Source organism: Pavona decussata, unplaced genomic scaffold (genome assembly GCF_977016875.1).
Source record: "Pavona decussata unplaced genomic scaffold, jaPavDecu1.1 SCAFFOLD_6, whole genome shotgun sequence".
Lineage (NCBI taxonomy): Eukaryota > Metazoa > Cnidaria > Anthozoa > Scleractinia > Agariciidae > Pavona > Pavona decussata.
In genome coordinates, this window is record NW_028145430.1 from 7,329,181 (window position 1) to 7,353,410 (window position 24,230).

The 24,230-nt window shown below is 38.1% G+C and overlaps 1 protein-coding gene and 1 pseudogene across 5 annotated transcripts in view; both read left to right on the forward strand.

Moving 5' to 3' along the window:
- Positions 1 to 5,730: 5,730 nt before the first annotated feature.
- Positions 5,731 to 8,810, forward strand: LOC146489547 (uncharacterized; annotated as a pseudogene).
- Positions 8,811 to 13,639: 4,829 nt separating this feature from the next.
- Positions 13,640 to 24,230, forward strand: part of LOC146489548 (transient-receptor-potential-like protein) — a 56,163-nt gene continuing 45,572 nt past the window's right edge. For 3 of the 5 annotated variants that reach the window (XM_085109417.1, XM_085109427.1, XM_085109436.1), the window contains exons 1-7: positions 13,640 to 13,790; positions 15,915 to 15,979; positions 18,133 to 18,178; positions 18,962 to 19,035; positions 19,636 to 19,666; positions 20,135 to 20,277; positions 21,789 to 21,818. In XM_085109417.1, the coding sequence (XP_084965543.1) occupies positions 15,922 to 15,979; positions 18,133 to 18,178; positions 18,962 to 19,035; positions 19,636 to 19,666; positions 20,135 to 20,277; positions 21,789 to 21,818 (382 nt within the window). In that variant the 5' untranslated portion in view covers positions 13,640 to 13,790; positions 15,915 to 15,921. The remainder of the gene's footprint in view (positions 13,791 to 15,914; positions 15,980 to 18,132; positions 18,179 to 18,961; positions 19,036 to 19,635; positions 19,667 to 20,134; positions 20,278 to 21,788; positions 21,819 to 24,230) is intronic. The other 2 variants (XM_085109399.1, XM_085109407.1) reach the window with 2 other exon arrangements.

Consider the following 24,230-nt stretch of genomic DNA (forward strand, 5'->3'; position numbering starts at 1 on the left):
CCCCTGATTTTTCTACTAGATTTTGCTAGACATGGGCAGAGAAAATGGCTAATAATAGCCTAGGTTTTCATCCAAACCATACACAACGATATATTTCTAGAAAGTAGATGAGATGAACATTTTAAAAGAAGTTAACATTGTGTTCTTAGTTATTAACTAGCCTGGTTAGTCATTCCTAATGTCCGCCAAAAAAGAAGAAATATAACATCTTCTGTCGTGGGTCCAAGTTTATCGAGCCTCTATGCAAGCTACTGGTGTTTTACTATCAGTATATCACTTGAATAATATGTAAGCTACAACAATCAGCAACTTTTTCAATCTTGGATCACACTTCACCTGTAAACAGCATGTCAAAAACAATAGTCAGACTGATATCAACCTCAAAGCATGAGTTGGGGTCTATGGTTGGGGCCTGGTTAGTCCGTATTGTAGCTTATTGTATAAAAAATCCAAACCGCTCTGATTGAAGGTTAGAGTCTTCTCTTTATTGCTACGGCCGGTTGTTCCCAAACTGGTGCTTCTTGATGTTTGTCCATCACGATTTGCACTTGCATTAGATGTTGCTCTCTTAATGTTTCGCCATTATTTACATTTTCGGTCTCTTCTGGGGAAGAATAATCAGTGGTTTCGTACTCGGGACTATACTCCTACAAAAGATCACTAATGTCGGGTGTTTCCATCACAATTCGATGATTTTCATCCATGTCTGAGGAGGAGGACGCCATTTTTAAATCACCAGGTAACAGCTGTAAAAATACCTTAAAAAAAATTAAAAATTTCTCCAGAAAACTAGACAAATCTAGCTAAAATAGCTGCCATTTTGAATCACATTATTTCTCGCAATAGTACAGTAGACCTGGGACCTAGAATGCCCCTTTGGCCCCTTCTTCTAGAGCAAAATGACACCATATATGTAAGAGCGCCTATAGGCGTCTTGGTTAGGGCAATTTACCTGGCATTTTAGGGAACCTCTTTCACCCCACCCAAGACCTATTTATATTTAAAACGACGTGCGGCCGATACGTGGCACAGCGCTCAGTTATGCAGCGTGGCAGTGGCATGGCTTGGTTTCCGAAACGTCGTGCTTAAAAATTAAATCATAAACTGCAAATGCATTTTAGCGTATCTTGTTTTGTATTTAATCGTTCAGCACCCGATAATTGTTTTGTTCAGAAGCAAATCGCGGTCGGAAAGCAAATCCTACTGCTTTTGAGTCAGCTTAGTGCAGTAGCACTTTGATTGAAATAGCTGAAATAGAGCTAACTGATGAAACGGAACTGAAGCTGCGTAGCTTTCGATCCATCTTCAGCTGTTAAAATAAATATAATGTAAATACAACCATTTTGCAAATAGTCTATGTTTATATGTGGTACTATGTCTTTCAGACGCTGCGATTCTAAACCCCTTTCATGTTAATATTTACATACATTTTCTACTCACTGTTCTTTCTATAGAGCATTCTCATTTACGTGACTACCGGCCAAATTGGTTTACTGAAACTAAAGAAAGCATTTGCATAAAAATAGAGTTCAATCCCCAGAGGTTTAGTTTGCAACACCAACGTGGCCGCCATTTCTTTGTTTTGGGACACCAACATGGCCGTCGTGAAGTCATGTGAAAACATTATATTATATTTCAAATGGTTCTTTTTAAAAGAATCTGTCAGTACAAATCAAGACATCCTTGGTGACCACTTTCAGTATTCATTTTCATGAGTTGTTTGTTTTCGAAGTAGAAATATTTTAAAGTGAAATTAGATGCTAGTCATTGTTTTAATGCCTTCAGAAGAATTTAATTGACGCCAAATTCACGTAAACACATTTGGTATCAGATCTTTCCATTTGCAAATAAGATCGCTTCATTGAAAACATTTATGGATTTACAGTAGCTACAGTTTTGGCAAAATTCTTGACCCACCCGGGTCCTTTTTAAAAGCGACCCTTCCTAAGAACCTCATATTCAATTTTTATCCTAAAAATAGATTTCGCTGATAACTCTTCCATCAACTTCACTTGGCAAGTAGGTAGCAAATATAAAATACAAATGTTGAACTTTAATTTCCTTAACAGTTTGTGATTCAAACTTTTCCAACCAAGGGCTGTGCACCCTCGGAAACCTACTAGCGAGATTGTGGCTGATTTTGCAAGACTTGCAGTTGTTAGTTCCGGAGAAAACATCATTCAAAACCTACTCAGTATTCACTACTTGTAAACAATGTCCCTTCACGTTTATGATATGATGAATTTAAATCATAATATTTGTTAATTAATTACTGTAACAAATCCTAGGATACAAGTTTGTCTACTTTGAGCACTTACTGCAACATGCGATTTAGCCCAAGTTCAAAGGAATAAATTGCAAAAGTGGTTCGTATTCACAGGCTCTTCTAAATGCCTATATTAACGAAGTCTTAAGCGTACGGGACATTGGAAAAAAAGTGGACATTTTTACATGAGAAGTGACAACAGTTCTTGATGAGATCATGCCTATGAAAAAAATACGAATGCATTCAAGCGATAAGCCCTGGCTAACTCCACACATAAAGAGCGTTATCAAAGATCGACAACGCGCTTACATCAAGGGTGATGGGGAGAAATATCAACAACTTCGAATCAAAGTACAGTGAAACCTCTACTTCGGGACCTTCCCAAGAGTCCGCTTAATAGAGGTTTGTAAAAAATTGCGCAATGTTTGTTTAACGATTAACATTCAACGGCTACTCCAGGCGCGTAGCTAAGGTTTCGATAGCGGTGTTCGTTGAGCCCCATGCAAATCTTGCTGAGCGCCGGAGGCGCTCTTACTAGGGGGGTCCGGGGACATGCTCCCCCGCAAATTTTTGAAAATCTAGGTTCCCAGAAATCTCATTTCCTGCATTTTGAGACCCATTTTAGGCAAATCACAACTTTGTTTTACAGCAGCTTTTTAAGCTATATACATCATTTCGACGGCATAATTGTTTCAACTTAAACGAGAAAGTCGAGAAAGTTCGATGTAAATTCCGCGCCCTGTCAAGTTCTGAAAGCTATTCGATCTGCTGATAGTCATACACCAAGCTGGTAAACTGCATCATTCTCGGGTGTAGGCCTAAGAACAAATTGACTATCTCGTCAAGATTGACGGGCATTATTCTCATATCATATTTGATATGCATTAGAGCCAGGGCGGACATCCTACTCTCTCCCACGGTACACCTCATGTAGTTGTTCAACCTCCTCATTGTGCCTATGGAACGTTCACATTTACAAGTGGTGACTGGAAGGGTGGCAGCAAAGTTTCAGGAGCATGTACAGGTTGGGAAAGTCGTCGGGACTCACATGCTTTTAGTGACAAAGCACACGAATCAGCAACGATTTGTCCGTCCTGAACCATAGTTTTCCACCTCTGGAATTCGGAGGAAAAGAGTTGTGGGGAAGGTACACTCTATGGCTTTTTCGGGCGGATGCGGTTTTACCGCAAAAATGAAACGTCATTAAAATATTGAATCTCCAAGGGTTCTTGACAATTTTTATTTTTACTGAGGATACGACACAAGGCCTTAAGAACGGGTTTATATCTCTATTTTTCTTTGGTTGATGTATTTCGACCACAGGAACTTTATTTAAAAGTTTTTCTTCCGCCATTGCTGATCTTCAAAGGGGGTTCGTTCGAACCCCTCGAACCCCCTCCCCCCCCCCCCCCACTCTCCTACGCGCCTGTACTCTGTACTGTGATAAAGTTCCATTTTGTTAAGGAAGCTATCCAGAGGTCAAGTTTTGTATCTTTCATCACCAATTTTAATTAGTGTTTTAAATCCAAAAACATAACAGCAAAACAGTAACGATAATACGCGCGGTACATGGGCTCTTTCAGTGTTGGTACAAATTACTTATTTCTTTTGAAGTAATGTTGGTGGCTATGTTGGTGTCCACCAACATGGCGTCCCATACCAAACTCTGTAATTTTCCGTGGTACCTCGAATAACTCGATTATGAGATATCGCACAGCCCCGTGGCTTTCACACGTTGTTTATGTATCACTCTTCTACAACATATAAATTTCTTGACTTTATCTATTGAATGGTTGAGGATTTCATTTTTTTACTTGCGTGACGATGTGTGAGGTGAAAACCACCAATTGATTTGTCTTTATTAACCGACTACTGTACTTTCAAGGACGTAATCCAATACTACACTATTGTCAATTCAGTCCGGCGTCCGCTTAACAGAGGTTTTTAACAATAGAAATTACTGTGAGTCAAATACAATTTATTTTAGTGTCCGCGTCCGCTTAATAGAGCCGCGTCCGCTGAATAGGGGTTCGTTATAAAGGGAAATATAAGACGTTAATTTCGGGACCCGGCTTAGTGTCCGCTTAATAGAGGGTGTCCGCTTAATTGGGGGTCCGCTTAATAGAGGTTTCACTGTATCAAAATTGATCTCTAAGGCCAAACTGGAGTACTACCAGAACAAAGTAGCTACAACACGCTCTAGAAAACCTTCAAACTGGTTCAAATTCATTTATTGCATCAGTGGAATAAGTAAGCATCGGAGAAGTGAAGAAAATATTTACTAAGAGAAGTCAACCCAAAGAAAGCAACGGGTGCAGATAACATCTGACCCTGGATATTGAAGAGGTTCGCGGCTGAAGAGCTGTCAGTCGTTGTTCATGATATCATCTGCGCAAGTATTTCTGAGAGGAGATTCCTGACCTTACATAGACCTGCCTTTGTTAGTCCTGTTCCTAGAGTCCACCCGCGTGAAGACATTGAAACAGGCTTCAGGCAAATATCAATTTTACCTGTTCTAGGTAAAGTCCTGGAGAAGGTCCAAATAATGTTAAACAAGGATGCCTTTCAGTCAAAGATAATCAACATGCTTTTTTTTATGGTCGTTCGACCGTATCTGCCTTTGTAAAGCATTACGCAAACATGGTTTAACGATTCCGACAACATAACAGGGGGAGAAAAGCCATCCATTCCTTATTCATCATCGGATTTCAGCAAGGCTTTCGGCATGGACGACCACTCGATTCTTCTATCAAAGCTTAAGGAAAGGAAGACCAATAAGTCCTTGTGGCAGTGGAGACCAGTGGATACAGAGCTTTCTCCAAGACAGAACACAATAAGTCAAGCTCCCTGTTGTCCAAAGACACGCAGTCTTTTTTTTTTTTTAACGCAGATCCAACAATGTAAAGCCATTGTATATTTATTTTAAGATGGGTAAATAAAGATTATTATTATATCAGTGGAAAGTTCAATCCATCATCTGTGAAAATCTGTTGAAACATTTGGCTGCAATCCAGTTTCAGTGTTCCACAAGTGAGAGGTATTTCATATTTTTTTTACCTACTTTCCAAGAGAAGTTGATGGAAGGGTTATCCCAGACTAGCCTTCGGCATAGTCGCGTACGCTTTTACGCCTTTTTTTTGGACAATCTTTGTCGAAACAGCTGTATATTACTAAGCGACACGAAATACGTAATGCTCTTTTTCTCTTTGACTTGTGATAAACCGGGGTTCGCGGAAATTTGACTGATGTGATTCTAGGAGCTTCGGAGGGGAAGAAAGAAGCAAATCTATGCTAAATTTTATTTATCCGTGTCCTGCAATGATCAAAATTAAGCTTTTCCTTGCGCACTAACTTTTGCTCGCATTTTTTGTTTTTGCGTTTGGTTTTTCTGCAGGAATCGGGTCATGATATGTTTTGTTGGCTGTAGCCTGTACACAGCCAATTTCGTCGTAGCCAGAGTCCTCATGCCCTTTGGTCAGCGGTTGGCCGTCAGGAGAGACGCTGGGGAATTCGATAAAGAGTTTCAATTTAGTCTCTCCTGGCGACCAACGGCCATAAATCCTGAGGACTTTGAGAACGAGATTGGTACACGGCAGGATTTTTTCTTGGGGAGCGGAAGGTGTACACAAACTTTTTTATCTGAAATAACGCGGCTTTTCAATCTGCGGACCTCTCTGGACGCACATACGTTTCATCGGTGGGTTCAAAAGGTCACATCAGAGTATTTATTTGGTGGATTTCGATCTCTTTTTGTAATATATTAAGTACCCAGAATGCTTAGTGTACACATTGAGTACCCAAGAATGCTGTGTAAAAAAGTTATTGTTGATAACCGCCTAGCTGCCTCGTGTGTTTTAGGCAAAATATTACACTTTTGTTTCTTTTTTTAAGGGTGCGTTAATTTTTTTATTGTCATTGTCATTGACAGCAGTGTTAGCCTACTGATGGATGCGATCAACTCCAATCGTGATAAGCGCTTGGTTGATGTCGACATTCTACAAGAACGCCGCGAGGATCTTTAAGACATGAACTTCGTAAGTTAACCCAAGAGTCCCTTATTTTCTCTTGGTTAACCTTTTAAGAGTTAAGCGCGGTGTTTCAACAACACTGCAACCGGCTTGAGAACGAACATCACGGCCATGATGGACAGCCTTGACGATCTCGAGGAAAAAGGCTGCAGGTCTACGAAGAAAAGTAATTTTTTTAAACGTCTCTCTTTAGAGCCAAACAAAACAACTCTTTTTAAAACCACAACACAAGTAAATGTTGACCGAGTGGTAGCAAACCGATAAAAACGCTATCCCGCCAGTAACGATATCAATTTTATCTACACATGTGTGATATCATTTTTGACCAATCAGCTCGCAGTATTTTCGCGCGCTGTCAAGCACTTGTGGTTTTCCCTCGTTTGGTTGTCTTTCGGTCCTTTGTGAATTTCTGAGTTGGTCTTTTCGCGAGCCGAAATTAAGTTTATTCTAAAATGGAGACATAGGGGATATTACATGGCCACGCGGAGAATGTTTTTTGAAGATGAAAACGCTTAGGCCTGTTCCAAATGTCCCGCTGCTGCCGTGCCTAGCTAAATTCAAGACGGACTCCGTCTTATGAGGGGAATGACAGTGATTTCAAAGAATGCTCGAAACGGTAAAATAAGCTACAAAACACACAAGAATATACACTAGAGGTGAGTCAGTTTTATTCATTTTATTGAATGAAAGTTAAATTTAGCGTTTTTTTAAGCGTCAGAATCGTCGGTGTTTTATTTCCCATACAGAGTCTTATAATGCATTCAAATTCTCAACGGCTGCCTGTAACGCAATACCGCTTTGCACTCAAAGGTCATCGTCCCACTAGTTATAATTATCACACGCTCTCTAGTGAGGCGAACTTGGGCTGCCTGTGGTTAATCATTTATGATGCTACGACTAGCTAGCTGTCAACACTACCTTTTCAACGAAACTTGAGGCGTGTTCCTCAGTTGGGTGGTTTTGGCCGATCTCTGTATAAAGTGCATCAAAATCCTGAAAGAAAATCGACACATGACTAGTAATGTCAGCATCAGTATTACTGAAACTGTGAGATTTGCCAATAATATTCTAGCTCTATGTAATGCTGTGTTTATTTATACCCTCCAAATTTTAATGATGGTTGCACTTCTTTCTGGTCGGATCACTCCATCTGATCCCATTAGACTTGTAAAGTCATACAGACCGCTCCCTTTTCCATCAACATTTAGTTTTTCCCAAACACTGAAGGAAATCCCACAACTCTTTACACCTTTTTTGAGGGCCTACAGATGTTTGTCACTTGTTTGGCTTGGACTTTACCTGCATTTGGTGTTTGATACATAAAAGAGATAGGTATATAATAACTAGAAATACGTGACTCGCAAAACCTCGCAAAGGTAGGGCTGGGTGGAAAGCCCTCTTTTAATACTCGTATTGAATATCAAATGAGGAGATTAAAAGGTTTCTGAACATAGCAACTATTTTGATGAGCATGGTCTTTTCGTAGTTCCACTGGCGAGTTTGCGGTTGAAATCTATCTCTGACACAACGAAATGTACAACGGGCGTGTGGTGCTGTCATGTTCGATGAATATTACTTCCCACGGAAAATTATTTTACCTCGGCTACAAGACGTGTATTTCTTCAATGCAATCTTTCACAAAAAAGATTTCTGGAAGAAAGGGAAAGATTCTGCAGAGATATTTCCATCCAGTGAATATTGATGAACATTGCAGCTGAAAATTGATCCAGCACTGAACGCAAAAACTTTCCCGATGTATGCAAATTTTGCTGCAACGTCTGACACTAAACTGTCAGACGCCTGTTGCTGCCTAGCAATCTTCCCCTTGTCTGACGTCATTCATACTTTGATTTTTACCGTTGCCAGGCAACATTGCGGACACCTTCAAAGATATCGCTCGAATTCGCGCGGCTTAGCTCTGCTCGACAAATTTATTAACCTCTCTTCGCGAGGAATAATAATAATGATAATAATAATAATTGCTTTATTTGACTTAGTCTATGAAACTTAGGCTTTTACTCTTGAATACCTTTCCACCTCTTAGTACATTCTTGCAATGCTTCAGTGTTGCTTCTCTTACATTTAGATTTGACATAACCAAGCCTCAAATTATTACTGGGGGGACCATGTTGTCAGGAAGATATGTGACATAAGGGAGGATGCAGAGCACAAAAAACATTCATGTGAACATCAGCCTCTCCTAAATATTTCCCTTGAGAATGTGGTCCTGGATGAACTCCATTTGATGCTAAGGATTACAGGTATATGTTAAAACACTGCTTGTTTAAGGCTTTATTCAACACAAAAGATAATATTGTATATTAATATCAGTATTTTCTTCAAACTAAACAGATAAGCTTACAGACAACCTTGTCAAAGATGCACTTGAATGGGACAAAAGAGAAAATCTTGACAAGCCCCCAGGGGGTGGTGACTTCATTTCAAGGACAAGGAGCAGGAACTGTAAGATAACACATAATGCATGGTTGGTGAATTCAGAAGCACTGTTATCCTAATTTTTTATTGATTTGATTTTTGGGAACAATACGAATCAATTGTATTGATTTATAAAAGTATACCTTGTATAAATCTCCACCAAGAAATACTTCTACTGCAACATGTTTTCCATCAATTGACACCTTCCCTTTATCTATTAGATTGTTTACTTGATTAAACACAGTCACACAAGAAGATTGCAACAGTTTATAGGTTTCATTTCCTTTAATAACTGCTATGGCATGGTTACCTGTTTAAAAAAAATAATAAAAAATACTAATAATTATTGTTATAGTTATTTTTGTTATTATTATTATTATTATTATTATTATTATTATTATTATTATTGTTATAATAATAGTAATAATAATAATTTACTACCATCAGTGATTATATATTTCATTTCTTGCTTAGATTTAGTCTCAATATCTATTACCTTTTGATGACACGGGCTCTTCATCATTGTTGAGAACAGAAAATGAAATTACAATAAAACTTGTCCGTTTTGTCATTTTTGCCCCATCTCCAGATATTTTTATTTTGACGGTTAAGCCTGGGCCATCAATATCAATTTTGTTTTGGTTGATCTGGGAAAAAAAGCAGAAAAAGGAAACTGTCATCAGAATATTTCTTTTGTGTTCCATTTTATCCAAGATATGGCAGTTACCTGTTTCTTAAGGACTGACTCCAGCTCTTTAGCGAAGGGGTTCTTGTGATGTGACAAAGCTTGTTCAAGTCATCCTTACATTGCTTTATCAAGTTAGACCGTGGGAGGTCTTCCCCTCCACAGTACATTGTCAGTTCATGATATGCTGCATCCCCAATGCAGAACTTGTCGAGCAGAAATAGGACACTCTTCACTTCATCCTGATCCTCTTCTGACAAATCATTAAAACATTTTTTCCTATTTTCTTCAAAGCAGAGTGTGTGATTGGAGTCAGCATCTCCGGAGAAAGTAACTGAATTTAATGCTAAACCAAACGACTTTTGGAACCACAATGCTCTTTCAACGGTTGTATTTAGTTCTTTTATTTTCCTTCTTTGCTGTCTTTCCCCCACCTGACTGATGATCTTTCCACTATTTTCAAAGTCAATATCATCTCATAGCTTTTCAATGTATGCATGGAGTTTCTTTGCCACAGCAAGATCTTCCGTAGTTACTAAAACGAGTGACCTAAAATGATCTAAAATGACCTAAAATGACCTAAAATGATCTAAAATGACCTAAAATGATCTAAAATGACCTAAAATGAATCTAAAATGATCTAAAATGACATAAAATGATCTTAAATAAATCCGAAATATTCTAAAATGATCTAAATGAAGTAAAACCAAGATAAAATCAGGGGCACCCAACGGATCGTTTCGGTAAATTATCTGTTCGGAAGGTCCTTAATCCCCTACAATTTTCTTAGCGGAATTTTCACCTCGGACTTCCGTGATATGGTAAACTTTAGGCCTAGTGTTTTCGGATTGATAAAAATATCGTTTCGAGGGCCGAAAAAAGGTCAGCTAAGATTTTCGGAAAGGAAATAAGACCTAAGGTTTTCGGGAAATGGACAAAGATGCCCTAGTACTTTCAAAAAGACTCAAGTTGCCCTAGAATGACCGAACAGATAAAAATATTATAGCGCGGCCTGAAATAAACCTACAGAGCTTTAAAGGCTCTCCAGATAGCCTAAAATAGCGTTTCAAAGGGTCTGAGAGAAAACTGTCGTTGGGTGCACCTGTAAAATTACAGAATTACAGAATTGAGTGCTTATCAAAAAGGCTGATACAAAGAAGCTCCTGTGAACTGCCGGAAAGACCGAAGAAGACTCGAAAAGTGCCGATGGTTGCACGTAAGCCGATTCGATGACAAAGTTGCATCACTGACAAACCGCACTAGAGCGAATCTCCTTTTCTGGTCGGTCCGAAAGACCCAAAAATATCGACCATTTTTTTTCGGGTTCGTTTTCCGGTCGCACATTAAAAGCCACACGACAAGGCTAAATTCTCGTGTAGACACTGATAAAACGCTTTTGTAAACAATGTAATTAAAGGTATACATATCTGTGCATCAATTTCCTTAAATAAACACGCAGTTAACAAGTCAAGGGTAGCGCATGAATGAAAAATAACTGTGTCAGTTCGATCCATATAAAATAGCTGCATCAATCAAAACGGCGTTGCTGGGCGAATCATAGAACTTCGCTTCGTACCAATCAAAACCGCGTTGCTGGGGAAAAACTAGGCACTTCGTACCAATCAAAACCAGGTTGCTGAGCGAAACTTGGAACTTTGCACTAATCAAAACCACGTTGTTGGGGAAAAGCTAGACACTTTGCATCAATCAAAGCCGCGGTTATGATACAGTAATTATCGGGAATTTCCCTGAAGAAGTCTCCGATAGAGACGACGCGTCGGAAATAAACAAAAAGTATACAACTACAAGAAGTCATCCGCTGTGCTGCTCACTAATCTTTGTTATAAAATTTTAAAAAAATCATTTCAGATCATTTTAGGTCATTTTAGATTAATTTTAGATCATTTTAGGTCATTTTAGATCATTTTAGATCATTTTAGGTCATTCCTTGTTTTAGTAACTACCCAAGATCTTCACTGGTATCTTTCTTGGAAGCTTCGTATTCAACCATTTTGTTGTGAAGCTCTTCAAAATGTGGTTTCACTGTGGTTTCCAATTCAGATATAGTTAAAATTTCACTTTGTTTTATTTTTGCCATACAAATCCTTTAATTGTTGGGCGGCCATATTGCCAGTGATATTCGAGCGTGCGCAATTCCGGTGTCCGTGATTTCTGGCCATGATGTATTTGTAAGATGTTGTTTCCTAGGACTTCCCGTCGTTCAAGTTCACGTCCTCCTAGGTGATGCTAATATTGTTCTTAAGAGTGGTGTAAACTGATTGGTTGAGGCTGTTCTAAGCGGGGGGCAAGGAAAGCGTGATCTACTTTGCATTTAATGTTTGTCCTTGCACAAAGGTGGCGCTTTAATCGAGCCATAACGCATGGGAATTTTTCACAACTAAACTGAACTTTAGTTAACAAATAAAAACTGTAAAACAGATATTTCTAAATATTTTTACTCCAGTATAGTTAATATAAATTCCGAATCAATTCATCTTGCAAGTTTACAGTCCTTTAATAAATGCAGCTGAATTTATTTACAATGTTTCAAAATTATTTTCAATTCTAATCACCTTGCACCTTTTGCACCTTTATTTGCACAATTGAATATCCTAGATATTTTTAAAGTGAATTCTTTTTATATTGCAAAATTTATGTTTTCCTATCACCAACGTTTGCTGCCTTCGCCCTTATAAAATTTATTTCCGACTTGTGGGCAAATTCATAATTATGATACTAGAACCACAGCTCATTTTCGACCTCACACCTGCCGAACTAATATCAAGCAATTTACTATACACTTTAGAGGGCCAAAAATATGGAATGCTTTGCCATTATCAATTACGTCTTCCCCTAGTCTATCCACCTTCAAAAGAAAGCTTCTTGATTTCCTAAGTTAATTGCATGAAACGTCCGACTCTGTTATGTCTTTATAGTCTTACCACCGTATGTTAAAAAATCTAAATGCAATGTCTTTACTAGTCTTACAGTCCTAACATATCTCCGAGGAGACCTCTCATTATAAGGCCGGGGGTTTCTTGAGGTCTCTTCGCCACTTCTTACTTCTTCTTTTACTATTATTATTCACTGTAATCTTATGTAAGATCTTAGTCTATTATTCACTGCAACTTTCTATGAATGTATTTCGTAGTGGTTTATATATATAAATATATATGTTTTTCTAAGAGATTTACAATACAACAGTCATTTTATAGTAATTAAACCCAAGACGAATGACCTTCTTGATGGTACGAATTTTTAAATCCAACAAAAAGTAATAATTTTCCTTTCTGTATCGTAAAAATAATAACCAACAAAATTTCCGGAATCACGTTGTCTAACAAATTATCATGGTGTTCTTGACCTTAAATGTTCTTTTTTTTTGCCTATAAATGTTCGAAACCGCGTTTAGGAAGGAAGTAATTGATTAATAACAACGTCTGTCCACGGGGTGAAGGAATTTTCTTCTTTTTGCTATAAGTTCTAGAATCACGTTTTCTAACAAACTATCATGGCGCTCTTGAGCTTTAATGTTCTTTCCTTTTTCCCGTCCACGGCGTGAAATAATTTTTTCTTTGCTATAAGTTCTTCTTTGCTACCTTGAAATATCCGGTATATTCGAAAATTTCAAAGATTGTCGATATGAGGGCATAATGCAAGTCACGCTCATCCTAACTATCCATAAACATTAGCGAATTCAGTTTGTTTATGCGACTGCAGAGTGCTTTTGAAACGTTAATTATCTTTAAATTTGACAGTTGTCACATATGTGTCATTTGTCCGTGGGTTATTTACATACATTGATTAAATACATACATTCATGGGTTTAATGGCATACGTATTTCTCCCGCACGACCTTCGGTTCTTTTTACGGAGAGAGACAAACACAATAACTGGCCAAAGTTTTTGTTATCTGTTGAATTACATAGAAACCTTTTCAGTTAATGCGCCGTTTTGAGTTAATGCGCAGCTGCTGCCTTTGAATAGAATTTGCATTAAATAAAATTGTTTGCTTGGATAAAATGGAATTGCATTCTAAAAATGGCAGCGCAGAAATTCATGAATAAATAGAAGAACAGGTTAATTTGCCCTGAGTGTTATTATCATCATTGTCGCCATGCAACATTCACTTACTATTCAAACTGCGAAGTATAACTCTTGGTGATAATAAGTTTATTGACAATGATGATTATTCAGTGACTGACAAACGCATATCCGAGTGTTTACAAATTCGTTCCTGCTGACACGGCGTAAAAATAATTAGCTAAGTATTATATCTATTAGAAAGAAACTTCTTGAGCCATTCTGGGTCAGAGCAAAAACGCTACATTTCCTTTCGTTCCTTGATAGCACCTGACTGGACCAGTCGTGATTGGTAAGTTGTCTTACCTTCCTCCATTTAACATGTTCTTTTTCTTTGAATGTTATTTTAAGAAAACAAATGTGACTACATGTGGATGAAAAACGAAACGTGAAGGCAACGAGAAGACTTCACGCAAGGTTATGCTACGCAGTCATAGGACGAAACTGAGCCGAAAGAACAATATTTTTTTTCGGTTGGTGGTCGAGAATTATTTTGAATAAAGCAGGTGCCTTCATTGTTTCCACATACTGTTTAGCAGGTAAAGAAGAGGGAAGAGAAAGATATAAAGGAAATTAAACAATACGATGAGAATGTATGAAACGGTCATTATCGGCACTAGATGGTACTACATGGTAGTAATTACGCAACAGAATAGGCGTTGAACTTTGTTAGAGTTTGAACTCATAAAAAAGTGTTGATACTCTAGTTATCCACGAGTCAATAACACTTAAGAAAAATGTAGAATCAATTGTTATTATAATACTGTAAGTTACCGGTCGGGTCTCGTTTGGCGTACTACTAGGATCGCTAGTGCGCCCTGGAAAGTCTTGGCATAAAATACAGACAATCTCGAAGGTATATTTCGCACAGCGCTAGTTTTACATGGATCAGTAATAAAAGGAGAGAAACTACTAACAAAGCATGAATGAATGAGTAATACCATGGAGAAAGTGGAGAATATATGGTTTGGCTTCTTACCTCAAATTTGTATAAGTTTTAATTAAAATTGAAGCAACTGGTGTGTGAATTTACGAATAAGCAAAAACGTTTACTGTGAGCGAGAAATGGGCTTCTTAAAATATTTCTTGACTATTTAAAGGGCAACAAAGTCAAGGCGGGATTTCTTGTAGGTGAAATCAGCTTGCGTGCTGATTTCCAAAGTGCATATCACGTGTCATTGAAATGTTTGTTTTCCAGTCCTTGGAACAAGCTTTCTTGGTCAGCTCTTGTGTCTTGAAAACCGGTGACAGAACAACTTACTCTTTGCTTTCATCGTTCTTCGTTGGATGGAGTTTAATTCAAACAATTCTGAAAATCTAGCAAGTCGAAGGAGAAAACGCATGTCATTGTAAAAGGTCGGGTTTCAAACGCGAGATCACGAGCCACGCTGGGTACATCATCACTTTTCCTCAATGACGATCGCCGAATTTCGTTCAGTTTTTGATCGATTCTCCGGTTGCCTCTAGTTTGAACGCCCTGACGAAGCAGCAACCCGGTCGAGGATTTAACTTTCGCTAAAGAATGTCCTGAGTGTAGCTAGTGAATATTTGGTTTGACGAAAATACACAGATCCTGTGCATTATCGGTCCAGAAAATTGAACAGTGCTCGCAGTAATTGCCCGAAAAAGTGTCTAAGTGGTCTCTTCGCACGGGAGTTTCTTTTAAACAGAAGAACTTTAACATTTCTGGACCAAGAGAGGAAGAAGAGTAAAAAAGGAGCATGCCAACTAAAGTGACTTTGCTAAACTCGACTTAAGTTTAACAAACAAATTCTAGCAGAATAATAACTTCAGCAAAGCAAGCTGAAAATAACAACAATTGGATGATAGCTTGAAACGTTACATTATTACGTACGTTACTGATTTTCCTTTTCAACTGAGCTATAATGAAGAAGTTTCAAGCTTTCAAGAAGCATATGTTTGCTTCTCATTAAATAAACTTTCACAGATGATAGCAAAATACTAGTGGTCAGAAAAAAACAACAACAAAAAACAACAACAAAACAAAGAAACAAACAAACAATCAAACCTATGGGTATACGTATTTGCGTTTAACATTTTATATCAATTTTTTTGTAAAGGTGCATGGATAATCCCAACTGTGCTGGAAAAGATTTTTGCATAGCCTAATATAATAATTATGATCGATTTGCAACTCAAACTCTGTTTACGCTCGCCTTTTCTCTAAGCCGCTGTCAGTAACAGTGATGCATCTATCATTAATGCATGGGACTGTCCGGAAATGTTTCCCAAGGTCAAAACCACGTAAGACGATGATCTGCTGTTTCATTAGATATCCATATTCATCCACCAGGCCGAAATGGACGACATATATTTGCTTCTTATTAAGCTGCCGAATGAATTTTCAATTTAAAGTACTGGTTGGAAAATAACCATGTTGTTATTCTGTTTTCAGCGACGTTATGGCAGAGGACACAAAATATGAAACAGTCTTGGCTGTAGGAGAAGATGACAACGTTGGTAAGTAACTGAAATTTGGAGGCAATGACGAATGCCCAGTGCGTGAACGAAAGAAGAAATAAATACACATTTGAAGTCAGAAAGAGCTAAATCAAAGGCTCCTGTGAGCCAACTCGTGAATGCAGAAGTAAATAGTGGTAACCGTGTTAAAAGCGGTACTCTCATCAAACTACGCTACAATGATTCTTGGACGCCATCCTCTCGCATTGCGGAAATGCACTAGTATGGTGACTGCTTCATAGCAGCTACGTGAATAGCCTGGGTTTCCTGTGCCAGAAGCTTTTGAGACGGCGCTTATCATTTACGCAAACCACCCGGATGGAAATTTTCGGCATAAATACGAAATGATTTAGCTTGTCTTAACAGAAGACTAATAACATGCAAAATGTATGAACATCAGCTGCAAATCCCAAAAGGAGCAATTAAAATGCATGACTTTGACCAGAAGCCCATAATTTCAGAAGTACTGCAAATGGAATGATGCGTACCATTTGATTTTTCAACTGGAATTTCCGGATTTTCCATGCAAATGGTAAGCACCCGAGATTTCTCGGATATAAATATGTCTACGGTACCACCGAATTTGCCTCGATTTCGCGGCCCTCGATTTGAGGCCTTAAATTACACTAAAGAAAACTTTGGAGAAATCCTGTTTCATAGAAAGCCAGGTTTTTGAGAAGGCAAAGAGTTTGAAATGAAGTTAAGATAAATTCCGATAAATTGCGGTAATACGTTTCTCAAGGGGTCTTTTTAAATGCAGACCGGATAGCGGATGGCGGATGATAAAATGCGGATGGAAAAATGCGGATCATAAGAAATTAAAATAATAAATAAATTAATAAATTAATTAATTATAGATTTCCCACATTTTTTCTTCATGTATCGTCGGATCCTAAAAAAGGAAAGAATTGTCATTGAAAAAGACATACTTTATCATCTGGCTCCGTTCTACTTTTCAACGAAACATCACCACTACAGTACTTTTTTTTGTCATCTTTATTAATAACTGACATTTAACAGGGAAAACTACACTACTACCACTACAGTACTTGATCGACACACCACCCTACCCTATATAGTGGCAATTTTGCACGGAGCGTTTGTTTGTATAATCCCGCTGTTCTCCAAAAACTGCAGAGTCCTCACATTTTGTTTGCTTTATAATTGATTATATTCCTATCAATTGGCATGGCGGGAGAAATATTCATCGTGTCAATTTTGCGGCATGAAAATTTTCACTATTAGCCAAGTTCATTAGCAAACTACATCAAGCCACTCAACTGTTCACCATCTCAAGTACATGCAATCAACGAGATAGCACTAACCACTCTTCTTCTAGCTTTCTACATGTACTTTACTTGCAGCACTTCTCCTTCCAATGGAAAATACTAGTGTACATGTTTTTTTGCTTACCGCGCAAAACAATTAAATTACACGTACACGCACTCTGATTTCTTTTCGATACGCAAACCAACGCAAAGATGGACGTGTACGTGTACGTGTACGTGGACGTTTACGTGGACGTGGACGTACACATGTACACACACGCTGATCCTTTTTGATACGCAAAGCAATGCAAAGGTGAACGTGATGGTTTTTTTTTGGTTTTACGTGGTTGCCAATCGACAAAAAAAGGCGTTCAGTTTATCTTCCAAGAACCTCCGTAATTTTTTTTCCTCGCGTCGTGTTCTTGCCAGATGAAACTCGACACGTGAACAATTTTAAGTAGAACGTGACCTAAATCTTATTGTTTTCAATCCTTGTTTTTTTGTCCCGTAGTGGCGGCTGATGGTGATTAAATGCACTAAACGCAGAATCATGAATAATTTATGATTTTTATTAAATTGATATAAACTTTACATCTGATCCAGCGAGTGAAATTCAGTCCACATCACAATAACTCGCTCATTGCGCATGCGCGCATTCACGAGTTAAAAATGAACCATTAATAAGAACGCATGCATTGAGGAATGAATGAAAGGGCCTTTGTAATGTTTCCACCCGATGATTCCTGGTTCCAAGACTCATGCTGTGTAATTTACGCCTTAAAAGCTTTGTCTGCCGTTCCATTTATAGTTATTGGTTATTGAGCCATAACTAATTAATTGTTTTTGTTTTATTTACTCATTTATTTATCTGTTTTTTTTATATAGAACTGTCTGAGGTAGCAGGCGAAGAATCAAGAAGACAAGGTTCAGGGTGAGTACAGAAAACAAACAAACAAACAAACAAACAAACAAACAAACATTCTTTAGAGGAGGTGTTGAATTCTCGGCTATCAGGTAAATTAGTTTCGGCCATTTCTCAGCTATTAGTTTATAATGTCGGATTTCAGTTAACTTTTACTTGCCAGATGTTTTTGCTGTTGTATACACTGTATCTTCTCAGCGATGACTCTCTAATTATCCGAACAGTGTCAACTATCATCCGAGGATTTCCGAAAAACGTTCATTGGCAACTCATTCTTCTGGTATCAACTACACAGTTAGTGACAAGCTATTTGCAAGTAAAATTGACACTTATGACTATACTAGGTCGGCAAAATTTAGACATCTCACTCAGCTAATATTCTTTACGTTTCTCTGTTACCAGTTGAAACCCTGCCATTTCTCAGCTGATTGTTGAAATTTTCCCCAATATTTAGTTATCAGTTAACCCTCAGTAGACTAGGCTACCAGAAGTCCCTTAGTAATCGCCCCAGATGCTGTAGACCACAATTCAACGCTAGTGTCTAAGAGATTATGAAATTATGACATAGCTCCTACTTGATATGACGCCATTATGAAATTTTATGATCCTGTGATCATGAGGAAATGGTGTTTAATTCACTTATTGTTATATAATTCCTACAACTTACATTGTCCTGTAGTATTACGGCTGAAAACTAGACATGGAGGATACAGCTGTTCTTATACACACCCAATTATACCACGAAGAAGCCAGGTTTAATCCAATTCGTTTTTAACATATGCCACTTTGTAGACAAGCAGTCTCAGAAAGCAGTGAACGTCCGGTGGCTGTGCAAATAGAAGACGTTGACCAAGACCATCATGAGGGTAAGTACATAAAGAAATGATAAAAAGGCAATCAATGAACGAACGGCAGAAAGAAAAATATGAAAAGATACAAAAAGATCATTTGCTAATGTGATAATACAGTACTGAATTTACGAATAACTCTTGTCTCAAGGTCTACTAATGATGAAGCATTGAAGCTTTTGACTGTTTCTCAGTCTCAATCAGCAAATACCGTCTTCAGTGTTGTCACGTGACTTATGTATATTTAGTCACGTGACAACAAGTATTTAAAAATTGCGGGTAGTTTGTAACCCCCATCTCTACTTAGGGTTGGACGCTGACGTCTGATATGGGTGACCTTCTTGATTTTTCTTTTAATGTCCACGGTTTCCTGGTCAAGGATTTTGATTCCCTCCCATACTGAATTTAGTTTCTAGTCATTCTCATTCATTGTCATTTGATCAATTCCAAATTAGTCTACTTCAGCATAACCACTGAACTCGAAATTACCAACCAATAAGGCGATTTATAAGATAACAATGTATGACAGCCTCGATTATTACGAACTGCAGAATTAAAGCAAACGTATAATCTCCAGAAAATAACTTCAAAGTGCTTTTATATCATTTCTTTCGCCAGGTCAATCTCGGGAAGAAATATTAACATCTAAGTAAGTAACGCTTACTCAGTTTCTGTAATGTTGACATCTCGCAAACAAGCGCTGTAGCATATTAAGCTCTCCTCAGTTTCGTATTTTAATTTAGGGAGAGTAAATTATTAGCTAATTCATATTTAACTTCAGTCATATGTTGTAATGGCACTAATGGCACCTACTTGGAAAAAAAAACTCAACATTAATTCTCTAGAAATGTCCCTCAGTCTCTGCTCAAAGTATAGACTAGTTAGACGAACGTAAATAAAGTGGTGATTATGCTATAAATTACTAGATGCACTTTGACGCAGGCGCACTCAGATAATGCTTTTCCGAGTGCCCCCAACGAGCGAATGTATGACCTTCTTATTACTAGTTCCGCTGCTCTACCATGAACATACAGGGAAAAACAAACAAATAATAAGAACAATAATAAAAACACAAACTAACCAGACTTTTTCTTTTTCTTTCATAATACACGCTTAGTGAACATGGTGGATGCACTCAGAAAGAAAATGAACCAGAAGAGCAAGAACAGGTTGTTAGAGACGAAGATGCTGGTACAGAGAACGGAGAAGGGGACAGTGATTCCAGCAGTGACAGTAGCGATGCGGATTCAGACAGCAGTGGTATGTTATGGTGAAACAACGTTTAAATAATCGGTATTCATGGTTTAGACATGGGTTAGACGACGACTTTTATAAAAGCTGTCTAAACTTCGTCTAAATAATCGGCTCCATGAGTCTATTTATTATTAATTTTCCCTTCTTTCGATCTCACATACTCTTCTACTTCATTTCCTCTAGTGTATTTATGTCTCTTCAATACATGGTTTATTGCAGGCCTCAATTAGCTTTCGCTACTTGCCGTCCAGTTTAATTAGCTTAATAAAATTAGTAACCTTATATTATTAAAGATTGAAAGATTTAGTTTCTGCACTTCCCTTCAGCGCAAATTCGCACTTTTATTTTTTAATATAAGGCAGAATACCAAACAAACACCTACTTCTGATAAGATCAAATACAATTAAAATGTCTTTACATTACTGAAATTTTATTAATAGTTGTCAATAATACATACGAAACGGGGCTTTTTTATCATAGTTTCTGGTACTATAATAAATCCATAATACTAACAAGATTAAAGCCTTTATTTTTCTCACAAATCAGTATATTAATATAGAACAAATAACAACAAGTTGCTTCATTTGATGTTCCAGAAAATGCATTTTAGAATTTTAGATCACTGAACAGACCTTATTCACTTCGTTGTTTTGTTGCCACAATACTGATCATGTGACGGGACTCTACAGAGTAGTTTCATTTAGAATCGCATAGCTATTAGAATTCTCGCCATCTGATTGGCTATCGAGGCGAGGAATTCAGACTGGAATTGCGACTTGAAAGCGAGGTTGACCGATATTGCATCATAGCAACGGGTAGCCTCTCATAGCAACGCAGGCAAAATTGGGAACAATTATGTTTTCAAAACCTTTGTCTCCGTTTACAAAGCAAAAACCTGACCAAAGTGAGGAAACAGAAGATTTTCCTTGTTTTAATTTAAATTATGACTTCCTCGAGAGATTTTCTAAGAAGCCGCTTACGCTTACGAGCACGAGAAATCGGCAGCAGTCTATCGCGAAAGAAAAAATGGTGGAAGGAAGAGAACAAGCAAAAGCTATGCGATTCAAGGAAAAGTCACCACCTGACTCGTGAATTCCACGTTAAATTTCACTTGAAAAACCGAGATATCGGTTTTCGCTGGAAATTTATCATGGAATTCCCTTGTCAGGTGGTGAATTTTCCTATAGAATTGGGCAGGCATAATAAATTATACGCAAGCATGCAATCTTTACTTCCATAATCACAAAAGATCGATTCTTCTAGGAAGATCACGTGGTTTGTATTGAGAAATAAGCATATGGTGCGAATAAGGTATATTATGCCTCTTATAGTCTTATGCTAATTTGTCTCATAAACGAGATAATTATGTTTTTCAATAATGCCTATCAAATAGTAACCGGTGCAACCTCACTTTTTTCTTAAAGAAGACTTAATGCTCTCAGTGAAACATCGAAAATGACTTCATTTCCATGACGTCTTATTGTAATTCATTTTTTTTTTACTTTTCTGTACAACAGATGACTTCTGGGAATGGATGTACTGGAGAGGTAGGTCCCTAATTTGATCGTTTCCGTGCTTGCAGCACCAATAATAGTAGCGACGTAATATTTTTTGTTGGGGGTAACTTTGATTTCAAAAGTTTCCAACTTCGCTAAAAGTGCCTATGAAGTAAAAATTTCTTTGGCATTTTTTTTAAGTTTACCATGTCTTAATTACGAAATTATAAAGGAAATGCGCTAATAAAAAACCAATAAGGTGCTCCTTTAGTCGTACGAAGTAGGCCAAAATGAGAAAAATAGTGTCCCGGGGACTGGGCGACTAGTTTAGCGTTTGATGACGTAGGAAATGCCTCAGAGATTTGTCTACAACACATCTCGCCTTGTTGTTACACAGGATCACCCAATGTTTTTATCGTGAAAATTTTCGTGTTCAAGGTTTCCTCCCCAAAAAAAGTCGGAGAATGATGAAGTAATGTCCTTTACCGAACTTTTCCAACGCATATCTGAACGAGTCAAACGATTCAGGCAAAATGGAAGTTGTTGCAATAGTTCGACCCGATGCGGATAATACTGGCTTCGAAAGGCTCAAGAATAAGACGAGGACGAAGATCAAGATGGCCTTACCGCTACCGTTCTGACCGTTCTGCGCAGTCCATTCGAAGGCGAGGTTTCAGTGAATGATTGTTTAGTACTTGGATATATTTTGCCGAAATGAAAAGGCGGAGAATTTCGTAGTTTGCTGGAAATTGTCTCTCTAAACTCGATTTTGTTCGATTTGAGAATGCGAGAGAGCACAGATGCTGCAAATGGAAATTGCGCAGGCCCGTCAAAAACTCACTTTTGATGGAAGTAATAGTTTTTAAAAGTCAGATCGAGCGCGTTAACTCACAAAGCATGATGAATTTTCTGTGATGAACAGCAGGATGATCCTTTCGCAAGATCTTATTTGAGGTTGACAGACCCGGCTAAGCGACTCCCGCTGTGTTTGTTGTCGTGTTAAAAGCCTTTGTATAGTTTTGCTTTCTTGTGTAAGAGATTCTTCCCTTTTGATCAAAATGTGGTGCGACCGCTAGTGATCGTGAAGGAAAATGCTCAAATATACTGAATGGAGGTTTTCCTACTGTTTGTTAGGATTAGTTTTCGATATGCATGACAATGTGTATGCTACAATTCCCGGGTACAATTGTAGCTCTGTGGCATTTGTTTAGGTTTATCGGCTCGAATTAAGCAAGATTTCTGGGAGCGCTAAATAAATTTTATCTGCCAAGACTGAGGATCCGTGGATTTCTCTACCCGTGATTTCATGCTTATGCTATTTAACTGCAGTAAGATTGCAGGATGTTTGTTTATCACGGATATGAGAGTGTAATATATCCACACACAGCTGATCATCGTTGTCTTTCGCTTTCGAGAGCTATGGCTTAAAATTTTTCTGTGAATTCGGGCAAACCGAATCTGCCTCTGCCGTAAAGTTTCGTCTCTCGGGAAGTAATGTATACTTATTCCCGACATGTCAATTTTTTCTAGCAGTTTGTCATATTGGAGTCACCAGCCGCATAATAAATCGGCGAGATCAAAGAAACTCCCTTCGCCGCCATGACACTCGTGTGTTGCAAAGTATTTTCTACGTGAAAGAAATGTGATGGTAAATTTCCATCCTTAGCTCCCACGAGTCTCCTGTAGCTCAGTGGTAGAGCATCCGAACCAGTAATCGGAAGGTCTTAGGTTCGACTCCTGATAGGAGCACTCGGATTTCTTTTTTCCGAGTATGCCTGCGTCACTTTCTAGAATAATCATCATTCTCATATTTTCTACGTCCCAACCTTGTAATACAATCGTTTTGGCCGCGCGCAACATGGAGACACTTTCCGGCGCTAAATTCGAACCTTTCAGAGATCATAATTGCGGATTGAGAAGGTTTTGCTCGGTAAGACCCACATATTCAGACCGGGAAATTCATAAACTAACAAGCCGTGACAAGATTTTTTTTACTTTATAGGCACTTTAAGCAGGAGTAATAGGCTCCTGCTTTAAGTATTTTCAACCTCGTCTAGAAATATTCGGGAGACCAATAACGGGGACAGATTTTTCAAATTTTAGGATTATTAAATATACTTTAAATGAAAACCTAAAAATTTACCACTGTAAAAGTCCTGTTGCCAGAGCCCGACTAACCTTTATTTTTAGAAGGGAATTAGGCCCGCTGAGATTCCTTTTCCACTCATTTAAGGCAAGTAGTACTTTGTACCTTTAGCTTGAGTGCTATTTGTTGATCAGAAGACGAACGTCTACGAAAAACGAATCAAAAGTAATATGGTACAGAGACTTCCGGCTTGCCGACTTTGTGATTCTTGTACGTGGGAGAGGCTTTTAACCCTATATAGTTAGGCTACGTATTCAAGGGCTATTCAAGGGTCGAGAGAAGGGGCGAACGGTTCCCGCTCCCCCCTCCCCCTCAAT